Source organism: Telmatherina bonti, assembly GCF_933228915.1.
Source record: "Telmatherina bonti genome assembly, chromosome: 22".
In the NCBI taxonomy this organism is placed as follows: Eukaryota; Metazoa; Chordata; class Actinopteri; order Atheriniformes; family Telmatherinidae; genus Telmatherina; species Telmatherina bonti.
This window is the reverse complement of record NC_136631.1, coordinates 31,364,467-31,388,053: the sequence shown is the minus strand read 5'-3', so window position 1 is coordinate 31,388,053 and position 23,587 is coordinate 31,364,467. Positions and strand designations below refer to the sequence as shown.

The 23,587-nt window shown below is 40.6% G+C and overlaps 2 protein-coding genes across 2 annotated transcripts in view; both read left to right on the top strand.

The window, feature by feature from the left end:
- The first annotated feature begins 895 nt into the window (after nt 1–895).
- On the top strand, nt 896–14,130 carry zfyve21 (zinc finger, FYVE domain containing 21). The gene is made up of 7 exons (XM_079262211.1): nt 896–1,075; nt 2,112–2,162; nt 3,562–3,730; nt 4,005–4,080; nt 5,516–5,607; nt 10,588–10,718; nt 12,031–14,130. Exons 1-7 carry the CDS (start codon nt 950–952, stop codon nt 12,064–12,066), a joined length of 681 nt encoding a protein of 226 aa, XP_079118337.1. The 5' UTR covers nt 896–949; the 3' UTR covers nt 12,067–14,130.
- Nucleotides 14,131–16,698: 2,568 nt separating this feature from the next.
- LOC306772640 (transcription factor IIIB 90 kDa subunit-like) overlaps nt 16,699–23,587 on the top strand; it is a 157,987-nt gene continuing 151,098 nt past the window's right edge. The window contains exons 1-3 of the mRNA XM_079262208.1: nt 16,699–16,722; nt 18,808–19,015; nt 23,435–23,515. Coding sequence (XP_079118334.1) covers nt 18,832–19,015; nt 23,435–23,515 — 265 coding nt within the window. The 5' untranslated portion in view covers nt 16,699–16,722; nt 18,808–18,831. The remainder of the gene's footprint in view (nt 16,723–18,807; nt 19,016–23,434; nt 23,516–23,587) is intronic.

Below are 23,587 nucleotides of genomic sequence, written 5' to 3'. Positions count from 1 at the left end.
TCAGAAAAGGTTAAACTGGATCTTTTTAGGGCCCTTATACTGCACCTCTATGGAGTCTTTCAAGAGCCACTGTCCGTAAATGTCAGGTTGCATATATATAATGATTCTACTGGGGAAACCAAGATGGCATAGTGCCAGTGAGCTTTTCTATGATGCACAGCTGATCACACTTCATGCTCTTTTGAGATGATTAACGTTTAACTTTATGTTGACTTAATAGATCTTGTAATGGGGTTATAACCTCGTTCACCCAGCCTGCATTCAGGACAATGAGATATCAGTCTGATGTGTGAAAACACAGGAACAAACATCTTTTTAAAATAGGTCTGTACTTTTTTTTTGTTTGTTTGTTTTAATGGACCTAGAGTCTAAAGAAAAAAAGAAATAGTTGTCATTCAAACTCTTGACTTGGAGTAAAGGTTAAGCCATGCAAAAGTTAGTTTATATAAAAATTATTATTAAATATCACGTTTCTTGTTGTTTTTTTACTATGACAATCATGTTCCTGACTGAAATAGCTACATAGTATTATAATATATATTCTAAATATGTAATTGTTTCTGTTGGACGTTTAATTCTTTAATTATCATTATATATATATTTTTTTCTTCAATTAAATGATTATTATTATTATTGTTTATATTATTATTTTTAATATGATTTTAATATTAATTTTATGATTATTTTAATAATAATAATAATAATAATAATAATAATTTTTAAAAATATAATTATTATTATTTATTGAAACAGAACGCCCCGCCCCCCTCCAACGTAAACAAAAAAAAAAATCAAAACGTTCCAATTTGCCTATGACGCTACGCGATCTGAACTCTGCGTCCTGATTGGTTGAAAGTTCTGTCAATCTTTCTGGGGGCGGGTTCTGATGGGAGTTTGTTGTCGAAGAAGAAGACTCCGCGGAACAGGGAGAAACATCCAGCAAAGCAACATGTCTTCTGTACCGGACGGGAAGAAACTCGTCCGCAGCCCCAGTGGCCTTCGAATGGTGCCGGAAAATGGAGCTTTTAACAGCCCCTTCTCCCTGGACGAGCCGCAGTGGGTTCCTGATAAAGAGGTGAGACAAGCAGATCGGTTTCGCAGTCCTTTAATACCAAGCATGGTTATACCTGGAGCACTTCCGGTTGGAATTTTCAGCGTAAATCCCGCAGCTCATAAACGCCTATACATCTTTGCATTTTAATTGCCCTCCATTTGAATATTTTACCACTGAATATTACTTCAAATTTACAGTTAGTAATAAATTTAAGATTTAAGTTATTTTCAAATAAACTTACGTTAAGTTACTTTTATTTTTTAATGTTTGACTCCAGTTTCCGGTTTCTGCTCCCAGCATCAGCAAACTTGACGGGATTGTGGACGATTTGTCCCTGTTCTGGGCGTAGTAAGCTGCCCTGCAGGCTGGCAGTTAAAACCCCCCCCCAAAAAACCGCACTATTAACAGCTAAAGCTGCCTGACAAACTTATTTTTAAATTTAATCTGCCAAAGTTCCTCTGAAAGCAACAAACCCCGCTTTGTTCTGTGTTTTATCCATCTGTCACGTCCACATTGCTCATCATGTTTAGCTTTACTACCTCAGAGAAATGTCTACAATTATCACACAAACAACAGGTTGTTTGTACCATCATGGACATCAGGGAGACAGACACTGGCTGTCTGAAGTTCACAGAGTAAATCATTTATCTCCAGCTGACCTCTGGCTTCACCATTAATCTGATAACTGCTATTGAACTGGCCAGTCCTTAAAAGTACTGAACTTTCTCCTGTTTAGGCCATTAAAACATAATTTTACAAGCTACAATTGCTAATAAGCAAACATTTGTGTTGTTAAATTAGCCTGAACTATATCCCACCCGCTTTTGAGTGTGCAAACACTTTAAGGTTCTGTGAATTGTTCAAAGATAATGGCAATAAAAGTCTTTCTGATTTCTGATTTCTCTCTTTTTATCTTCTGATTTACGCTGATCTGAGCAACTGTTTATAAATGTGAATGCTATAAAGTAGCATTTAACCCAAGTTTCTGTTGAACTGGAATCTGCACAGCTCAGCATGTTGTGTAACATCCTGTTTTTCTTCTTTCCTCATCATCCAGTGCCCGAGATGCATGCAGTGCGACACCAAGTTTGACTTCATCAAAAGAAAGGTTTGTAAAGTCACAGTCGTTTTTTATTTTCATACTGACAAAATAGACCAAGAACCAACAAGCAAGACACTTATAACTTTGTTTTGGGTATGAAAACACAGAGAGTGGCGCTGTGAATACTTTTCCCAACGACTACTGACAACGTTGTGGCCGTGCCAAGTTTAGTATTTGCTTGGAAAGCAAATATATTTTTGTCTTCCCTTTGCAAACCCTCCCCCTTGTCGTTTATAAATAGCCGTTTTTGTGGTGAAATCTGCAATGAAAAGTTCATTTTCACTGTGTCACAGTTCAAAGCGACAAATGAAAACACCGTCTAAATGTCTAATATAACAGATTCTGAATGAAGACTTTTCATTCTCCAGATTTAATTTCCCTGATCTGCTGCAGATTTCAGGCCTTTCACGGCAGCGTTAGAGGCCGGAATTAATGTTTAATGAAGACACTCTGAGGTGTTTAACATCCTGGGTGCTTCCTCTGCTGATTCCAGCTCGTTTTTATCATCCAGAGATTTCTGATGAAATATAAATAAAACTTTATTTGCCTTCCTGCGTGCATATTAATAAGAAATAAACAGAAAATATTGATCACTTCCAGAAATCTGGCGTTTGCCCGAGCTCTCCTGTGGGCAGGTGCTCTGGGAGTACGGGGGACTGGTCCACATCTGGCAGGAAAGTGGGATACGTTTCCACTGAAGGTTGGACCCTGCCAACTCATCTGGTCCTGGTCTCCAGCTCTTGTTTGAACAATTTACAGCTGAATGTGCTGCGTGGAGTCTCCAGGCCGGGAATGAGGTCCTGTGTTGTTGCTGAGTCAGGGGAAGATGGAGCGTTAGATTCCTGCAGCCGCATGGTGAAGAAGGAGTTGAGCCAGAAGACAAAATCCTGACGCGGAGTGCTTTAAAACTGTAATGCACACATCCGAGTTGTTCAATCCACACAGTAAACGTTTCATAACAAATCTTTCGTTATTTTTACAAAACTAGCTAAGTATGCTAAAAGTACAGGAACTATTTTATGCCGGCTTCAGTGGACTTTTTATACTCAACAACCGTTGTCAAGTTGCTCGTCTCTCGTCACCAGGCTTCAAAGGTTTCCGCTGTTGCGTTTTCCAAGGAGGGTTGGAAAGTCGCCAGATTTAGCGAGAAACTCGCCAAGTTGGCAACAGTGTCTGAATGAAAGCAAAGCGGCTGTGGGAGGAGTTTACATGACAGTGGCGCTCGATTAGAAACTGAAGACAGCAGGAGAGGAAACTGCAAAGAGAGAAAAAAATGGCACCCAGATCGTAACTGAGATTAAAATCCGATTGATCGCCCGGCCCTAGTAGTCGGCGGTGTATCAGACAGATGTGTAGTGTGATGTAGGACATGTTAGACTGTGGCTGATGTGTTGTTCTTCTGCAGCATCACTGCCGGCGGTGCGGCCGCTGTTTCTGTGACAAATGCTGCAGTAAGAAGGTGGCGCTGCCGCGCATGTGCTTCGTGGATCCGGTCAGACAGTGCGCCGAGTGCAGCCTGGTCTCTCAGAGGGAGGTGGAGTTCTACGACAAGCAGCTCAAAGTGCTTCTGGGAGGTGAGAGAGCTTCATCCTTTCCTGTGTTTGTCAGCAGACTCTGTGTTTCATCAGTTTTACGGGTTTATACATGTAAAAATATCTTTTAATATGATTGACAAAAGTTTTTTTTTTTGTTAAAAGCAACAGCAAATTTCTTAATAATTGTTCCTTATTATGAAGAAAAACAAGAAGTTCTGTTTTACATTTGGAAACTGAATGAAACCACCTTTAGGCTTAAAAACGTCTTTCTAGGCGTTGTGAGCTGAGATGAATGTTTACTTCATGTTCCCAGGAGGCACCTTCATCGTCACTTTGGGAACGTCTGAGAAGTCTGAAACCATGACGTGCCGTCTCTCCAACAACCACAGGTAAGTCTGATCATGTGGAAGCGCGGCCACGGCCTGATGTTCGGGGTGACCGCGCCGTGCACCTCGACATGTCCCATGACCTAATTGTTGTTTAATGTTCTGATGGTTTGAGATCAAGTTTAACTGCAGACACTTTGAGCTCTTCAGCTTTTATTTAACAGGCAAATTCAGCTGCATGAGCGAGATGAATATGAAAATAATTTGCTTTGCTACGGAGCCGATGATGATCAACATTATCTGTTGAGCTGGTGGGGATGCGAACAGAAACCAGTTAAAGCTGCATGACTGGGACCAAACCTGCCAAGATCTGAACAGGTTCAAAAGTCTCAGACGTCTTCTCTCGTCACCTTTGTGGATGGTTTTAAATGCTGCCTTACAATAAACTCATGGAAATAGATTTCATGTTCACTTTATTTATATTTACTTCGGTGTCTCTGCTAAGTGTTAGTTATTTTTTTTAATCTTATTTTATTTTGCTTATCTGTGCTTTTTATTTTATGCTTAGTTGTTTTTAATTTCATAGTATTAGTTTATCATATTTTATTTTATGCTTAGTTTTATTTTATCTTATGCTTTTTTATTCAATTTAGTTTTTTTTTTCTTTGCTTTATAATTTTTTTCCTGTCTTCTCTTTTTATTGGATTTATTTTAATTTTTGCTTTCATTGAGCTTTATTTCATTGTCTTAATTTTTGCATTTTTTTTTTTATTGATTTATTTTTGTCCATTTTATTTTACAGTTTGTTGTAGATATATTTTCTACAGCGGGAGACCGATTCGTTCTCTCAGCTAGAAAAACACTTTTTTTTGCACTGCACTGAAATTGACTCGTTTACATCGAGGGTATCTGCTTTATCAACAAGTGAACATTAATGAACCTGTTTGTGATATTCTACTTTTGACATGTTGAGCAGATATTTCCTCAGAACATCCAGAGCTGCTGTTTGTGTGCTAAACAGATTAGTTTTCATCGGAATCGTTTCTTCTTGCATTAGTTGTTAAAACCGTCCACAAATGACTTCCTGTCCTTCTTGCCTGCATTTTACAGACGCAGCAGATGAACTAAAGCTTTGTTCGGCTTGGAGTGTGAAGACGGAATAATGATTTTGTCTTTTTGATGGATTAGAAAACTTTATATGAATCGTTGATGAAGCTGGTTGTCGGGTAGCTGAACTGGTCGACTGTTTGGTCCATATCTTCTCTCCATCTTTTTGCTCAGTTTCCTTTAAATAAATCCCACTAGTGGCCAAAAATACTTGGATAAGAACAGAAGAGGATCTAAGCAGCTTGGAGCTGTAAATCCTACGTTGCATCATACGTCAAATGAAAGTTGTGTCGGGGTTTCGATGCAGGTCTTATATGATCAGATGTTCTTCTGAATCCCTCCATTGTTAATCATGTCTTTTTTTCTGTTTTTTATTGTACCTGACCATCAGGTATCTGTTCCTGGATGGTGAAAGTCACTTTGAGGTGGAGCTGTCTCGGATCTCCAGCATGCAGATCTTGACAGATGGGACGAGTCCAGGCGGTAAGATTGTTTGTAGTAGAACTGATTGAAAATAATTTAGGTTTACGGGGTTTCAACCAGAAAAAAGGCAAAATTTTCCCAGTTTTCTGCCTCTTTGTTGCTGTTTTACTTAAATGTTTCATTTTCTTTATAGGGATGTAACGATGCTTCGTGAATCGCTTAAAAACCGGCTCAAAATGATTAAAATATCGATCAATGTAGAAAATAAATTAATTGATTAGCAAAGACCGATGAATAAACTCCCGGACGCACAGTTCACAAAGTACGTAATCTGACACAGGCGTCATTACGTATTGAATTTGTGGACTGCAGCAGCGCTACAAACTAGAAGCACGGCGACAGCAAGTAGCTTTGAGATAAAAGGTGCCTCTGCTACTGAACTCAGCAATGTGGCAGCATTTTGGCTTTCCTGTGAGTCAAAATGATGAGAAAACTATAGACGAGACAAAAATGGCATGAAAGCTTTGTAAAAGACTGACAACGTACACAAACAGTACGACCAATATGTTATAAACATAAACTGTATGCAGTTTTTTGCACTTTCTATGTGGAAGTGCATAAAACGGCAGTTCCCGCTTCATCCACTAGGGGCTGCAAAACAGAGCGACTCCCTATAGACTCCCATGTTAAAAAAGACCAACTTCACAGCAGAAATAAACATGTTTACAGCCTGGTACAAAGATCCATTTTGGGTTTAATCGGTCAGGTTTACCTTCATGACAACTGTGGGGGGAGTGAATTTTTTTTCTAACTCGCCCGTTTAAAAGTAATTTAATTTCAAAATTTTGCTCTTTTATGGGTGTGTCCTTTTGATTGACAGGTACCAATCTCTGGCTTCAAGTCATAAGAATGTAGAACAACCGTGGTTTTTTAGCTGGTTAACAACGTGACTTAGCTTTAGCCCGCTTACCTCCATTTAGCTGGTTAGCTCCTGTTTTCTCCAGGTTAGCTCGGTTAGCTCTTAGCTACAGAAAGCTCGTAGTTTGCTAGATGTCAATCATCCACCGTGACGCTCACAGCCCCCCTCTCAGCTCCTGCTCTTTGCCCATATTTGTATTTTCCGGGCGAGACGACACGCATGACGCTGCCAACATGGTGATGGTAGGAACCGCCCACCGAGCTTCAATTCAGCTCTTCAGAAACCTACGGGTGACGTCACAGAGGCTCCGCTCATCTCATTACAGTTTATGGGCCCCCGTGTGTCTCGCCTTTTACGTCGAATCAGGCGAGTTGCCGGCTTCTGTCACCGCAGCCCTTCTGCAACCGCTGCGTTAGCATCCAAACACTGAGCCAGGACAACCCGAACAAGCTTACGATGGACGTTTCAACTCGCCGGAACAGTAGACTGGACTTAGTAGAACCATAGACTGTATATAAAAAAAGATGGATGTAGCCTCCGTTGAGGTGGAGCTGAGAAGGGGGCCTGTGAGCGCCATGATGGATGACTGACATTGAGCGAACTCCGAGCTTTCTGTAGCTAAGAGCTAATCAAGCTAACCCAGAGATAACAGGAGCTAACCAGCTAACGGAGGTAAGTGGGCTAAAGCTGGGTCACATTGTTAACCGGCTAAAAACCGCGGTTGTTCTACGTTCTTCTTACTTGAAGCGGGAGATCAGGTACCTGTCAATCAAAAGGACACGCCCCTCAATATGTCAAACTTCGAGATTAAATTACTTTTAAACGGAGAAGTTAGAAAAAAATTCACTCCCCCCAACAGTTGTCATGAAGGTAAACCTGACCTATTAAACCGAAAATGGATTTTTGTACCAGGCTGTAAACATGTTTATTTCTGCTGTAAACATGTTTATTTCTCCTGTAAATATGTTTATTTCTGCTGTAAACATGTTTATTTCTGCTGTAAACATGTTTATTTCTGCTGTGAAGTTGGTCTTTTTAACATGGGAGTCTATGGGGATTTGCTCTGTTTTGCAGCCCCTAGTGGATGAAGGGAGAACTGCAGCTTTATGTACTTCCGCATAGGCTTCACTTTTAATCTCCGGAGGTTGCTGCTTGGGTAAAACGTAATCTGGAGCAACAGGTCACGGTGGCGGCTGCTCTTCTCAGCACAGACTTAACACGAAATATTGACACACTGGACTGTTCTGACATCCGGGACGCTAAAGCGATGAACACCCCCCCGCCCCGCAGTATCCATCATACTTCCCCTAAAGCACATGACTGAGGGATACCTTGAGACAAAATGAGGGCGACTCGGCCACCGTGGCATCTATCCAGAGCAACTGATACGCCGGGGAGTACCCCACATTTTACAGCCTTCCTCATCTGGAGGACAGCCAGCGTCAGGATGTATCCAGAGGCTGAAGGATGGAGCTGTGCAGCTACATAAACCAGGTAAGAACCACGTTATTTTATCATTATAAATATTAATATTTATATGTTGTAAAGAATACTTGAACAACATGTATAAATACATTATATATTAAATCAGATACAAAATAATGATGCATGCTATTTTTGCCTTTTATACTTTTGTTTACAGAACATCCTATATGTGGAAAACAGATGGAAGAACAGAACGCAACGCTTCAGTTGAGCGGCTTACCGAGCCGACAGCCATAGCGCCCCCCCACCCCCCCCCCCCCCCCCCCCCCACACACACACACACACACACACACACAGCTGTAGCCTGAGAAAGTGGAGGTTTTTGTATTTCTGAAGATAAAAACTTGCCTAAGAAGCATTAATTAGTTTAGCAGCTGCTTCCGTACCCAGCGAAGTGCCGGGGACCGTTGGGACTCTGCAAACATGTTAAACAAGGTCTTGTTTCCCTTTTGGTGTTCAGCTGTGGGATGTTTTACTTACAGCTACGTCGTATAACAACTTCCAAACTTCTGTCTTTAAGCTAAGTTTATTTTGATAGGTAGACATAAATGCAAAATGTTCATAAAATAAAAAAGCATGTTTTGGTTATGATAGGGTTTGTGTTTGTTTCCGTATCATGTATAATGTTTGATGTAAAGTTCTGGAAGTAAAACGAGACACAGTTATAGTTTGATACGAAGACAAAAGAACGGATGTTTAAAAAAATGAATAAAGAAACAAAGAAAAACAACTTGGCTGTGAAATGGCTCATGTTTATTCTGTTTGGAATAAAATAGTTAAAAATAAATCGCGTCTTGGGCGCATCGTTACATCCCAAGTCCTTCAGGTTTTGTGACTAAATGATAAACGCTGAATGTGTTTCTCTGCTTTAACACCTTGTTTCTGCTGCTGCTTTGACTCTGGTGGGCGGCTCTTCTTCCTCTGGGCTCAGAGGATGATATTCACACTTACACCAGTCTGCTGGAAAGTCACTGTGTCTCTGAAGGTTGGCTCCGGCTCCGTCCGTCCACTCGCTCACTGTCCTCCCTCCATCCCTGCATTTTTTTTCCCTGTTTGCATGAAACAAAACCTCTCATCACGCCTCTTTATTTATACCCCCAAAATATCCTGACAGACCTTTCACCATATAGACAACAGATAATATTTTCAAGCAAAAAGAGGAAAAAAAATATTCTGATTCAACCTTTTCTAAGAAGTTTCCCCCAAATTTTAAACCTTGTGACTCCTTCAGAGAATTATGCTTCAACCTTTGCTAAAAAAAAGAATAAACTGCCATTAAAATATTAAATATACATTAAATCTTTTGGCCACTTTTTTGGGGGATTTCTACATTCTGGTTGTGACTTATCACACTTTGAATTTCCTCATCAGATTACAATAAAACGGTTGTTAAAACGAGTAAAATATAAAAAGTTCAATGTGTTCTTTCTAAAGAACGTCTAAAATATGACATGGATCCATGTTTTAATGATCTTTTCGATCTGGCTCAGTGCCGTTTGATCATTAAAGCGATGTGTTCTTACATCCTTGTTTAAAAATGACTGATTTTTCCCTGAAACTTCCCAACCGGATCCTGTTGGGATCCAGAAACTTTCCTGCTGCATGTTTTGACATCAAACCCTTCAGGTGCTCCTGACTGTTGGAGTTTAGCTTCTTTTCATGTCATTTAAAGCTATAATTTGAGTTTTTTCCCCTTTGTGTCTATTTTTTTTCCCATCATCCAGCTTTTGAGTTTACTCCTTCATCTGTGTTTTGTGTGGATTTTTAAAAAAATTTAAATTGATGTTTTTATTTAAGATTGAACAGGATTTTTTACTTGTTTTATCTGTAACTAAAGGCCTTCACATAAAAGATCCTTCATATTTTGGTTTTTATGGCCTTGGGGGACGTTCACATCAGCCTTTTTTTATTCGAATCCCAGTCCGTCTGCTTGGAAAGTCCGCCTCGTTTGGAGCTGACTTGGTCCTCCAACTAACGCAGGTCTTGGTCTCTGTCAAACCGACCAAATACAGGAAGCTGACTACAAAATAAAAGTCCCTTCCTGCATATGGCGTAGCATTGCATTGTGGGTAAATCCATAGCGATGGCATTAAGGGTCTTCTACTTTGTCTGGTGTTCATACTGCGTCCATTGTTGCAGTGTATTTCTGCAGGATACTTGTATAAGACACAATAAAAACCCAAAACAGCCATAGTTTGGTCTCCATGTTTAACTCACAGGACGAGGAAACAGTTTTCTTCTTTATGCGGGTCTTGTCCTCTTTTGCTAAATACTAACCCTGTAGTGGGAATGAGGATAAATTATTCTAATGGTTTGGCTGGTTTGACCAAAGTGCAACGTGAACACGATCTGGGTCCGCATGGATACACCTTTCTACAACTGAACCGAGTCCCCAATCGGACCGAGTCCAGCAGACTATCCTGATGTGAACGCACCCTGATTAGTTGGCTTGATACATTGATCACTTTGAAGACCATAAAAATATAAAGTTTTACAGCACTGGATAGTAAAGAGTATTTTTATCACTCTTCCTCCTGTAGTTACAAAGTTTAAAACAAGTTTTTCAAGAACTTACAAAGTATTTAAACAAAATGTTCATAAGAGAGAAAATAAAAAGTGTTTTGCTTTGTGTGCAGGAGGGACGTCCCGAGCCAGCGGCATGCTGCTCCACTACAAGCCAATGGGCTCTCAGGATGCCCAGCAGCTCCGCATGGAGGTTGCAGATGACAAGAAGGTGGCCTCGTTATGGCTGGCTGCAATGCACAAGGTACAGTTACCATGACTCCGAATGTCTTACCGATAACCCAGAACTTTATCAGGTCCACCCACTTAGGACCAGGATGGACCCCTTTTCCTTCAGAACCGCCTTCATTCTTGTCAAAGATCCAACGAGGACTTGGAAACATTCATCAGAGATTTTCTGCATGTTGACATGAAGCATCACACAGTTGCTGCACATCATGATGAGAATCTCCCAAAGCTGCTCTGCTGGATGTAGATCTGGTGACTGTGGAGGCCGTTGGAGGACAGTGAACTCATCGTCATGGAGATGATGGGAGCTTTGTGACATGGTGCATCATCCTGCTGGAAGTTTCCATCAGAAGATGCTACACTGTGCTCAGAAAGGGATGGACATGGTCAGCAGCAGGACTCATGTAGGCTGTGCTGGTTAAACCATGTCATGTTGGTACTGAGGGGAACAAACTGGGACAAGAAAACCTTCCCCCACCGTTCCACCAGCAGCAGCCTGAAGCGTTGATCCTGACGGCAGGATGGATCCATGTTGTCATGATGGTTCCAGCAGGTTCTGATCCTACCATGTGAATGTGGAGCTGAACTGGAGACTCATCAGACCAGCAACGTTTCTCCATCTTCTATTGTCCAGTTCTGGTGAGTCTGTGGGAATTGTAGCCTCAGTTTCCTGTTCTCACTGACAGGAGGGAACCCGCTGTGGTCTTCTGCTGCTGGAGACCATCTGCTTCCAGGCTGAGATGATGTTCTGCATATACTGGTTGGAACCAGTGCTTACTAGACTTCCTGTTGCCTTCCTATCATCTCCAACCAGTCTCCTCTGACTCCAACCAGACATTCTGGTCCAGACAGCTGCTGCTGCTCGCTGGATGTTTTCTCTTCTTCAGACCTTCTCTGGAAACCCTGCAGATGGTTGGGTGTGAAAATCCCAGTAAATACTCAGACCAGCAACCTATACTGCGTTCAATGTCCCTTAAATCTCCTTCTTCACTCTGATGCTCAGTTTCAACTCCAGCTAATCGTCTTCACCACGTTGCTGCCATGTGATTGGCTGATTAGATATGTGCGTTGGACCTGATGAAAGTGACTGGTGAGTGTGTGCTGCTTGAGTTCTCACCATCTAAACAGGAACTTGTTTGGTTTGTTTGTTTGTGAGGAGCCACAAAAAGGCGACACAAAAGAAATCCTCTGACAGCATCTCTTTCCTCTCACGTGAATATAAAAAACACATAAAATGTTAAAACTGTAAAGACATCTGTGATAAAAACAACCAAAGGACAAATTATGAGAAGTTTAACTAATGAATCTCTCCGCTTCCTCCTTGACAGGCGGCCAAACTGCTCTATGAAGCTCGAGACCAGTGACGAGGTGGACCGCACCTTCAGGCAGCGCACACCCAAGTGTTTTCTCCCCGTCTCATCGGGGTTTGGTACCGTTTGGATTTTCTTAACATCGGCACAGATTCTACACATCCATCTGATTCCTTATCGGTTCCCAATCCCGCACTCTTGTCGTGGTAATTTCTGCAAGAAATGTTTCTTTAAGAAACGCGTAAATTACCTCTAAAAGCAGAACTTTGTATGTAACGTTTATCACCGGTAGGCTGACGGTGTCTTCTCCCCTTCCACGGCTCGGTTTTCTAACCCGGTTTGTTTGAATTGCACAAGTCAGGACGCCGCCACCGAGTACCACATTAATGTTTCTACGTCACAGCGTGAGGGGAACGTTAAACAGTTCATTTACAACAACACAATAACTTTCTGTGCTGCTCTTTAAGTGTTTTTGTGTCGTTGAAGATTTTATTTCCTGGTAGAGGTGATGGCAGCGTTGCCAAAAGGACCTTCAGCAGATCGCAGATCTTCCAGACTGAGCACTGTCAGGCCGGTTAAAGGACAGATCCACCTTAAAACCTCCTGATGTGAAGCAACAAGCAGCTTTTTTCCTTTTAGATGGAGTTTTCTTGTAAAAAACCTGAATTTTAAAAGGTCCAGTAAATCCTCTGCCGTGTCAGGTTTTATGTTTATGGATCAGTCAACACAGGTTGAAGATGATCTGGTTTCATTTTCTACCCCAGAAAAGCTTTTTTTTCCCCCCCAGAAGTAAAACTTTAATTGGCCACTTTATGCTGCCAGAATAAAACCGAAGCACAGAACTTTATTGTGCCCATAAAAGTTGGTTTATTCAAGTTAAATTGATGCTTTGCTCAGTTTTTGTTGTGTAATTAGAGATTTACATGGCTGCAGGAGCAACAAATAAGTCATGATCCAGCTGGTTGAGAGCAGAGCACAAAGGCATGCTGGGAAATGTAGGATTGTTCAATGCAAAGAGCATCCTGGTGGATTTTTCCTTTAACCGACCAGCTGAAAGTTTGTGGAATTTCTTTTTCCCTGTTTCGTCTTTGTGAAATCTGCTTTCTGTTAAATATTACAGATGAAATCTTCTCCTGATCTTTCTGCAAGCAGCTGCAGACTCTTCACTGATGTTAGTGAAATAAATGCTTTAATTGTAGTTTGGTGCATTAAAGTTTTGTATGAGCTATTTTGTTAAATATTCCTACTTTAACACAAAGCGTTTGTTCTGACATCATTTTTAAACTGAAGTATGACTAAAGTTTTTGTAAAGCTTGTATACGTTTATTTCCTTTGTTTCAGTACTACGACCTGAAATAGTCTGATTTTTATTTAGTTTCTTTCATTGTTGTTGTTTTTTAAACTGTGCAGAGCTACAACCACAGTGTGAAATCACTCTCCTCCTTTAACCCAAACTGGTCCAACTGGCCACTTGTTGGATGGATTTTCCATTAAGGCTTGGAAACAGTTTTTTGTTTATTTTTTTTCCAACAAATAGGGTTGAGACATGTTTCATGTTCCCTGAAAAAGCACAAAAAATTTAAATAAAGTTCAGATTTATCAGTTTCTTTATTATTACAGAGAATAATTGGGATATTTTAATTTTTAGTAAGTAAGAAATAAAGTTTTTCGCCTTAATTTCCCTAAAATCTTGCTAAAACTTACTTATTTTCGGTCATTGGAGTCAAATATCCTGAAAGGAATACATTTATTTGGGTTTTGTGCAGAGAAGGCGTGAGGTTGGCAAATGTAAAGAAAAAATGGATTTAATCTGGTTTATCCTGATAAAGGAGCAGTGTGTGAGTGGACACTTCACTGAGGCGAGAAATAATTGGTCTTCATGTAAATCTGTTTCATTTTGTACATCCTGACAATATTTAATTAAACAAATAAACCACATGATCCTGAAAACATTCAGTTTAACCCGCCCCCCACAGTTTAACCCATCCCCCTACAGTTTAACCCGTCCCCCACAGTTTAACCCGCCCCCTACAGTTTAACCCGCCCCCCACAGTTTAACCCGCCCCCTACAGTTTAACCCGCCCCCTACAGTTTAACCCGCCCCCCACAGTTTAACCCATCCCCCTACAGTTTAACCCGTCCCCCACAGTTTAACCCGCCCCCTACAGTTTAACCCGCCCCCCACAGTTTAACCCGCCCCCTACAGTTTAACCCGCCCCCTACAGTTTAACCCGCCCCCCACAGTTTAACCCGCCCCCTACAGTTTAACCCGCCCCCCACAGTTTAACCCGCCTCCCACGGTTGACCTGAGTCTCTCAGTTGTAAATTGGAGCTTGTTTGGTTTGTTGCCACCTCATCATATTTTCCCAGTGAAATTGGTAAAATACACAAGTTTTCGTACCCGTACAAGTAAAATAAGTATCGATATACATTTACTGAAGCTGATGCTCAGATTATCTCAGATTGACAGCTGCAATAATTTAAATTTCTTTTAGTAATCTTTACTCGTTTAGGATCATAAAGAAACAGAAGAAGAGTGTCATGAAGCACCGACTTGGTCGACTGGCTGTAAAACTTGTCGGCTGTTTCTATTGTTGTTCAACAGCCAGTAAAAACTACTTTCAGCTCGTTTTTTTTTTTTTTTAACAAGATGATGTTTTTATGCTCCACAACTAAGAGTTAAGCTCTATTATTAGAGAGTGACCGTGCAGCCTCTACTTTACATATTTCTTTCTACATTTGTTAATTTGTACCAAGTATAAAATCACCCAAATGTTACTTAACCAGTGTTTATTCTGCACTTTATGCGCTCTCTCTCTTCCTTTGCTGAAATGATACACTGCACCCTCTGTTGGATTTTTCTGTTGAATAAAATAAAGTGTTTATACATTTGTGCTTCATTTAAATTTCTTTTCCACGTGAAGTTTCTAAGATCGCACACAGATAACAACTTAAAGGACGTGCAACTAATTAAATCAGATGGCAGCAAGAGACCCAGTCCAAGTCCTCATTTGGAATTTTCTGCAGGTTTTCCATGTGTCCCTGCTCCAACACAGCTGGCTCAAATTAATCAGTCATAGTGCTGAACTTAACCCGCCTCCGTCAGATTATCTGTTGTAATAAGGTCCTATGAAAATAAACTTTGATTGATAATGATGATACAATAAACCTTCTTTATCACAGAGATAAATTTGATTCTTGTAGCTGTTGGATCTACGTAAGAAGTCAGATGTGTTGAACAGGAATACATGGAAAACCTGCAGGACAGAACCCTCCGAAGTCTGACTTTGGTACTTTATTAAAGGAGCTAAAGATGAAGGAGATATACAACCTGAATTTAAAAAAAAAAAAAAGTAATACAATAAAATAAAACGCTGAATGAAATTATTTACTTATTTTATTTTTTTTTATTGTTTGTTTTTTAAAATTGTTTTTTAAAAATTTTTTTTTATTATTTTATTGCAGACATCGTTTAACGTCTACACCAAGATGTTGCATATCTTCTATAAGTCTGTTGTGGAGAGTGCAGTCAGCTTTGCAGCATCTCCTGGGGTAGTAGCATCAGAACCAGAGACTTGAAGAGAATCAACAAACTGATCAAGAAAGCTGCTTCTGTGCTTGGAGTAACTCTGGAGCCGCTGGAGCTGATTGTCCAAAGAAGAATGCTGCACAAGCTGATGAAGATGATGGAGGATTCTTCACACCCTCCCCACAACACAGTGATGAAACAACAAAGTGTGTTCAGTGAGAGGCTTCTTCAGGTCCGATGTAAGACTGAAAGATACAGAAGATCATTCCTGCCAGCAGCCAGCAGCCTCCGGAACAAGACCTCCTCAAATTAATTATTATTATATACTACAATACTGAATTTCCCTTTGGGGATGAATAAAGTATTTTTCATTTAATTTAATTTAATTCATTTACTTATTTTATTATCCCACATTTTATTCCTATCAGACATTTCACAGTTTCACGAAAATTTTAGCTTATTGTATTTAATGACAGCCTCCCACAGGTTAACCTGCCTCCTCCAGAATAAAAAAGAAAAAAAAATTAAATGAAATCACTCTTATTTTGGCTATCAGCATAAGAGAATAAGAATAAAAATAAGAATAGCGGCAGACCAGATATTTTAAAATAAATATTTTCTACATTTTATGTTTTATGTTGTTAAGCACCTCTGTCAGCTTGAGTGTCGTAATAAGGTGCTATAAAAATAACGGATTTGATCACATAAAAAGAGGAGACGGAAGTTCACATGTACCATCAGACAGGTGTTTATGTTGTCGGCATAAATGTGTCCTGTATAATATCTCTCACCCAGTGAGAATTTAAGACAATAATGATAAAACAAAGTTGATTTTTATCTAATATTACTATATAAAATGTAGTTTTTTGTACAGATATGATTAAATTAAACGTTCCTCCTACACAGAGACACCCCTCCGCTCAGCGTTGGTCTCGTCCGCGTCTTCCTACCGTCAAACGCACATGTGAGTTGTGTTGTTACAGGGATTCCGCTGCTTTTAGAGCATTAATCTAAACAGTTACGGTCCTGTTTGGTCCACACAGTCCACGGTTTAAATGCCACAAACCCCACATGGAGTTTAAAACACTTTAAGCCACAGATTTAATAGGAAACACTTGTTCCAAAGAGGCTGACACGCGTCCTGGGGTGTCCACCCTGCTGCTGTCCCCACCGGAATAAAGGTATGATCTGTCACTACACGCTTCCTATGTTTTCTGCCAGGTTGCATGTGGTGGGTGTAATATTCATGCCCACGTGGACGTGATTTCTTCTGTTTAGCTCTGGTTACTTTGCTGGTTAGCCTCCATGTCGCAGGTATCATCACCTCCACGTGACACTCCTGCTGCTCTTCATCAAAGTTTGATGATACAACAGAAATGCATCACGAAGACACATGTAGGTGTTTGATGGTGAATTTAGGCCCCACTGAGGACGTGTGGTGTGGGTAGGACAGCATGAATGGTGCCACGTAGCTAGCCGGCTGGTGGAAGGAGCAGCTGTAAGTTCAGCAAAATCACTGCTGGAACCTGAACCTCCTTCATAGTTACACACAGTTATACAGAGGAAAGAGAAACAGGTGCAAAAAGCACCATATAAGTAATAAAAACAATGCACGTCTGTATAAACAACTGCATTGTAGGTAGTGTAACGCATATCAACATGGGCGGATAAAGTCTTTTGGGGGTCCCGGGCTTTGATGTGCTAGTTGGGCCCCAGCGACCTCATAAGCCACGATCTCATTTCAGTTTTTCCTAAGCGGCAACCTCTGGTGGTTAAAAGTGAAGCCTATGTGGAAGTGCATAAAACTGCATTTTCCCCTTCATCCGCTAGGGGGCTGCAAAACAGCGTGGTTCAAAAATCTATTTTCGGTTTAATAGGTCAGGTTTACCTTTATAGCAACTGTGGGGGGGGGGGGGGGGGGGGGGTGAATTTTTCTCTAAGTTGCCCGTTCAAAAGTAATTTAATCTCGAAATTTGGCATATTTAGGGATGTGTCCTTTTGATTGACTGGTACCTGATCTCCTGCTTCAAGTGAGAAAAATGTAGAAAAACTGCGGTTTTTCGCCAGCTAACGTGACTTAGCTTTAGCCCGTTTCCCTCCGTTAGCTGGTTAGCTCCCATTGTCTCGGTTAGCTCTTAGCTACAGGCAGCACAGAGTTCCCTCAATGTCAATCATTCACCATGACTGTGACATGAATTTTTTCTAACTCGCCCATTTACAAGTAATTTAATCTTGAAGTTGAGTATATTTAGGGGTGTGTCCTTTTGATTGACAGATACCAGATCTCCACTTCAAGTCAGTAGAATGTAGAAAAACCGCTGTTTTTAGCCGGTTAACAATGTGACCCAGCTTTAGCCCGCTTACCTCCGTTAGCTGGTTATCTCCTGTTATCTCTGGGTTAACTCGGTTAGCTCGGAGTTTGCTTGATGTCAATCATCCACCAGACCCCCTCTCAGCTCCACCTCTTTGCCCATATTTGTATTTTCCGGGCGAGACGACGCACATGCTCCTGCCAAGATGGCGACGGAAGGAACCGCCCACCGAGCTTCAACTCAGCTCTTCAGAACCCTATGGGTGACGTCACGGAGGCTCCGTCCATCTTTTTATGTACAGTCTTTAGTTTTTCCACAAAATAATTTGCAAGTTTTGTGGCTGAAGCTCAGAAGGACGAGCAGTTGTGTTTCGATCAGAAAGTTGGTGGATTGATTCCAGGCTTCGCCTTACTACATACCTAAGGGCACATTCACATCTGCCGTTTTGATCCGAATCCGAGTCCTCAGAAAGTCCGCTTCGTTTGGGGAAATGTGAATGCACCAAACAAATTCTGATTTGGACCAAAGAAGCAGATTCGGTCCGCCTACAAACGCAGGTTTTGGCCCGTTTCAAGCGGGCCAAATACAAGAAGCGGACTACAAAAAAAAGTAACTTTCTTCATTTGATGTAGCTTTGCACATGTTGTATTTAGGATTGTAAAAACACCTGATTGAAAATGTAGAATTTCCTCAGAGATAATAAATTAATATGATTGTTAAACAAAGAAGCATGAAGGAAAGAAAAAACTCAAAACAATAAAGGTGCTTCGTGAAACCTCTCAAAACTTGTCTTATGACTAAAGCAACTCTTTACTGCCCCCTGCTGTACTGGATGTTGAGTGTCTTCACTGGATAAAATCTGTTTTCCCTGACATAAAACATTTATTTTTGATGAAAAGAGACTTAAATGTTTAATTTTCTATTCAAAGTGGATCTTCTCATTTTTCCAACCAGGTTTGAGGTCTGCAGAGCTGCATCATGAGCTCCAAGGCGTGCAAGAACTGCGGCGGAACAGACATCGATGTCGACCAGTCTCGTGGCAACGCCGTCTGCATGGGCTGCGGCTCCGTGCTGGAGGACAACATCATCGTCTCAGAGGTGGAGTTCGTGGAGACGGGAGGCGGAGGCTCGCTGGCTGTGGGACAGTTCGTGTCTTCAGAAGGTGAGACTGATGGGAACTTCTCTCTGTTCTGATCGTTGTGTATGGAAGCTGCCTGAACGGATCATTAGATCGGTGATGAAGACATCTGGTCTTCTGCAGTTCTTTGACTTTGTGAGAAATATATTGTTTAGGAGTTGCTTGTTATCTCGTTCCAAGTCCTCCACAACCCTCGCTCATAAAGACCCCGACCTCCCGACCCCTGCTCCCTTTCACTTCTATGTAATGGCAAATAGCTTTTGGTGTGTAAACTTGTTTTTAAAGGCTTTAAATTATAATTATTAATCAGTATTTGATTCTGAAAATGAGATTAAACCCAAAAAAAGCAGAAAAAATCTCAATCTGTGCTGTTTTATAGCGGTTTTGGAAGATGGTCATTTTTGTTTTAATGACCTTTAAATGTAGTAAATTTTATTTTTGATGCTACTTAAAACTATTTAAATATCAAAGTCAGTGTTTTGGAAAAAAATTTATTTGTCCAAGACAAAATCCCCGTCCAGACTCCCAGAATTTGTCCTTTATGACTCGAGACGGTCGTCATATTTTTTCAGCATTCTGCATTTTTTCAGAAAAATTAAAAGTTAAATTCCAGCAGAGAAGTTTCTTACAAAAATGTGCCAGTAAAAATGTTGCAGATGAAGTAGAAAGGTTGCAGGTTTCTATGTGTGCACATGTTTACAAGCAGTCATGGGGAAGGTGGAGAACGAAGATTTTTCCTTCCAAGTTTCCCCAAACCGCTCATGTTGTGTCCATCTTTTCACTGTTTTCCCCCTTTGGAGAGAAAAACGGGTCCATGCGTCATTGGCATGCGCAGGCTGTGCTGGGAAATATGTTTAGCTTGCATAAAGTCGAGGATACCTGCAGACTGGCGCTGAACTGTTGTTACTGCATCATCAGGACACTAGGCCTGCAACTAACGAGTATTTTAATAACCGACTACTGAAACGATTAGTTGACTAGTTGGGTCATTTTTTTATTTTTTAAATTTAGCACGAGGTTGCTTTAATTATGTGGCAAATGATAAACATAAGAAAGATGTGTACTTCAATAAAAAAAAAAAAGGCTCTTTTAGTCAACTTTGCTGCTGAAAGCCGGGTTTAAAAAAACAAAACAAAAACGTCCTGTTTAATAAAAACCATCTGACAGGAACAGTTACTATAGACATAAATCCATAAATAAATACATTTCTGTCCATTTTCTAATGACAGGAAAATGTGTTTTTTTTTTTTTTGTTTTTTTTTTTTTTTTAAACTAAAAATAATAAAATCAAGTAAACTTTTTTATTTTTACTCTAAGGCAAGGGCAAGCACATTAGCAGCAGTAAAACAGTAAATAAAACTAAGCATTTTAGTTAAGTACACTCGGTGGTCAGCTGCACAGTTTAGCAAGAGTTTACAGTTTACAATTCTAACAGTCTGAAATCTGATGGTTTTAATGGCATTTCTAGCTGAAAATGAAGCATTTAGAGTTGTCCAAAGAAACTGAATGAAATGATCTCAGATCTCAGATCAGCATCTCCAGGACTGACTCTGTGAGGGCGGTCGCCTGCTGCAGGGTCTGCTTCCTCTGCAGAAAGGACGCCATGGTGGCTCTGTTCTTCAGACTGCATGCATTTAATGTAAAATACTTTCGTCTGGCAGTCAGTCAGACGATACGTCTTATTTGTGATGTCTCAGTCTGCTAGTTAGCGTAGAACAAGGGTGTCAAGCTCCAGTCCTCGAGGGCCAATATCCAGCAGGTTTTTGTTGCTCCATGCTCCAACACAGCTGATTCAAATCAAATGGATCCTGAAGCTTCTTGTCAGTCTATTTGCAAATTTTGGCCAGGTGTGTTGGAGCATGGAGATAACAAAAACCTGCAGGATACCGGCCCTGGAGGACTGGAGTTTGACACCTGTGGTGCAGAAGGTAGTCTCACCAAGGCGGATCAGACTCCTTTTCATTTAAACGCCCGACGTGTTTCCTCTTTAAATGCTGAAGCATCACCGACGTGCTGCTGTGATAAGCAAGGTCTGCTTGCAGAAGATTTTTTGTTTCCTTTGTCCGGGCTTAAATGTTCCCAAACTTGAGACGTTTTGGTGCGTGTTGTTGTTGCGGACGCCGTCATTTCTGTGTACGTTACCGCCCAGCAGAGACGCTATCGCGCATGCGTGCGACTCGGCAGAGATGATGATGAAGTGAGATGACAATAGTTGAATGGAATTCACTGTCGACTGTTTTCATTGTTGATTTTTGTCGACAACGTTGACGAATCGTTGCAGCGCTACAGGACACGTTTAGGCAGGAAAAGTAGGGGGAAAAAAAGGGACCTTTTGCTTAAAACTAAAATCACATGAATGACGGTTTGTTTAGGAATACTTTGTTCACTCTTAAAGGTCCAGTGTGAATGTTGTTTTTTTTTATCAGCAAAAATCAAGACTTGTTTTTTATAAACACGTATTTGACCAAAGTCTAATGACACCCAGATGAACGCGTTGTCGTTGCTCAGAATGAGGTATGTCTAAACACACAGATGGCGGCGCACCAAACGGTCGCCATGTGGCATCGCCATCTCTGAATAGTGTAGCTGAAAGGGGACAAACTTGCTAGTCTTGCATGTTTTAGCAGTTAATCTTCATGTGTTGTGTTGGGGGGGGGAGGAGCGTCTATGAGAAGAAAAGAGAAATCGTCAGATCTCAGCTTTTTACAACTGAATAAACGACTCTGCGCTGATGATCCATGGGATCTTATCACCCAGCTGATAAAATCATGCACGTTTCCATGGATACGGGGTCATTCAAGGTTTCTCAACAGCTGCAGTCATGCAACAGATGACCTCTGACCCAACTCAGCCCAACTAAACTAACTAAGCAGCCCAACTAAACTAACCAAACCCAGGTGTGAGTTTAACAGCTGCTAAACTTGTTGAAGCTTTTTAAAGCTGCTCTCCTGATCTGTGGCAGGTTCGGTCCAGCTTCGTTGCTCCTTCATCAGCATCCATCTTGCATGCTGTCTCTTCTTTGAGCTCTTTTCAGTCGCTCTGATGCCGAGTCCTGTCCTTTCTCTTCTTCTTCATCTTGCTGTGATGTTCTCCAGGGTTTCTGTACTGAATCAGCCGTGCTGCGTGCTCAGAAGAGCCGGTGTGTTGTCGGTGTGCGACGCGATGCTGTAAAGCAAAGCAGATGTCAGCTGTTGCTCCAGGCTGGAACACAAACGAATAGTGCCGTTTCTCAGGATGCTTCAGGGATTCATCAGCTCCAGAAATGTGCAGGATGAGAGTTAACATACCATCAGAACGAGTCAGAAGCTTGTAGTTGAGATCAGAAAGCGTTCTCTTACTTCAGTGATGACATACAACTAGATATTTTTCAAAAAGAAAAATTAACACTTGATGTCTGATCCATTATAAAGTTTTAAACATGTTTTAACATCATTTCTCAAGCTGTGTGAGAAACTAAGCACATGCAGTATAGAAGTAAAACTTCTATACTGCATAAAAATTTGAGTAAAAGTCATTCAATTTATTCTGATAGTTTATAAATTCTCTTGTTCTTCTGTAGAATCACAAAGAAGCATTTTAAAACCATTTGTAGAGATTATTTCTGCAGTTTTACCTGATCTTGGCGATTTCTAAAGTCATGATACCTTCAGGAAGCAGTTTGTGGTTCGGCCCGTTGCTGCGTATCTCTGTGTAACGTTTAGTGTTGGATTTTTTCTCTGTGACCTTTAACCTGCAGGATGTTTGACCGCTGCGCATTCTGCACACACCTGTCAAGTTACTGTTTATTCTGTCTGTAAGTCGCTCAGATGTCCACTAGAGGGTGCTGTTGGATCAGCATGCATTTATTTTTTTTTACATTTATTTATTTATTTCGAACTAAAAAAAAGAACTTTGAAAAGAACAAATATTGGTTACAACAAATAAAACAAACAAACAACAAATAAAATAAGTTAAGTTCGAAAAAGGGTTTCGGAAGAAGTTGGGCACTTATCTAGTCCAAAACCCCCTTATCAATGACACCATAAAATTTTTACAGAATGAAAAATACAGTAATATACATTAAATTCCATTACAATGAAACTTAAACAGTAAACAGTCGTAATAGACACAATAAATCAAAGAATTCAACATACATTTCTTTCAAAAAATAACCTTATTTGCCTCATAACTTTTAATTATCTCATCTATTATCATTTGTTTAAATTTTCCTATTGACTGACATGATTTTATTTATCAAGCAGTTTTCATTATTTCAACAGCAGAAATGAAGGTTCAGGTTCAGTTCTACAAGTTGTATTTAATAAACTAATAAAGAAATTTTTTTTTTAAATTTTTTTATGTCATGTTCATGTCTGGAAGAAAATAACAAGTTGATTTCTCTTTTTTTCTGAGATAAAACATGTTTGGCTGAATATTTATGAAAGTCCCTTTCCATGTCTTCAGGTGGTCCCAAACATCCATCTTTTGGTGATGGGCACTTCTCTGGTATGGGGTCGGAGTCCCGGGCTCAGACGCTGCAGAAAGGTGAGTGACCAGCAGGGGGAGCTACTCTGCAAAGAATCCTGCAGCCACTGGTGCCAATGTGACTCTTTCATT

What these genes read in the sequence shown, in the direction of transcription:
- zfyve21 (XM_079262211.1), top strand. Translation starts at nt 950, where the DNA reads ATGTCTTCTGTACCGGACGGGAAGAAACTCGTCCGCAGCCCCAGTGGC. An exon ending in CGTCTCTCCAACAACCACAG is followed by an intron (nt 4,081 to 5,515) that starts GTAAGTCTGATC and finishes CCTGACCATCAG; the next exon opens with GTATCTGTTCCTGGATGGTG. An exon ending in GGCTGGCTGCAATGCACAAG is followed by an intron (nt 10,719 to 12,030) that starts GTACAGTTACCA and finishes CCTCCTTGACAG; the next exon opens with GCGGCCAAACTGCTCTATGA.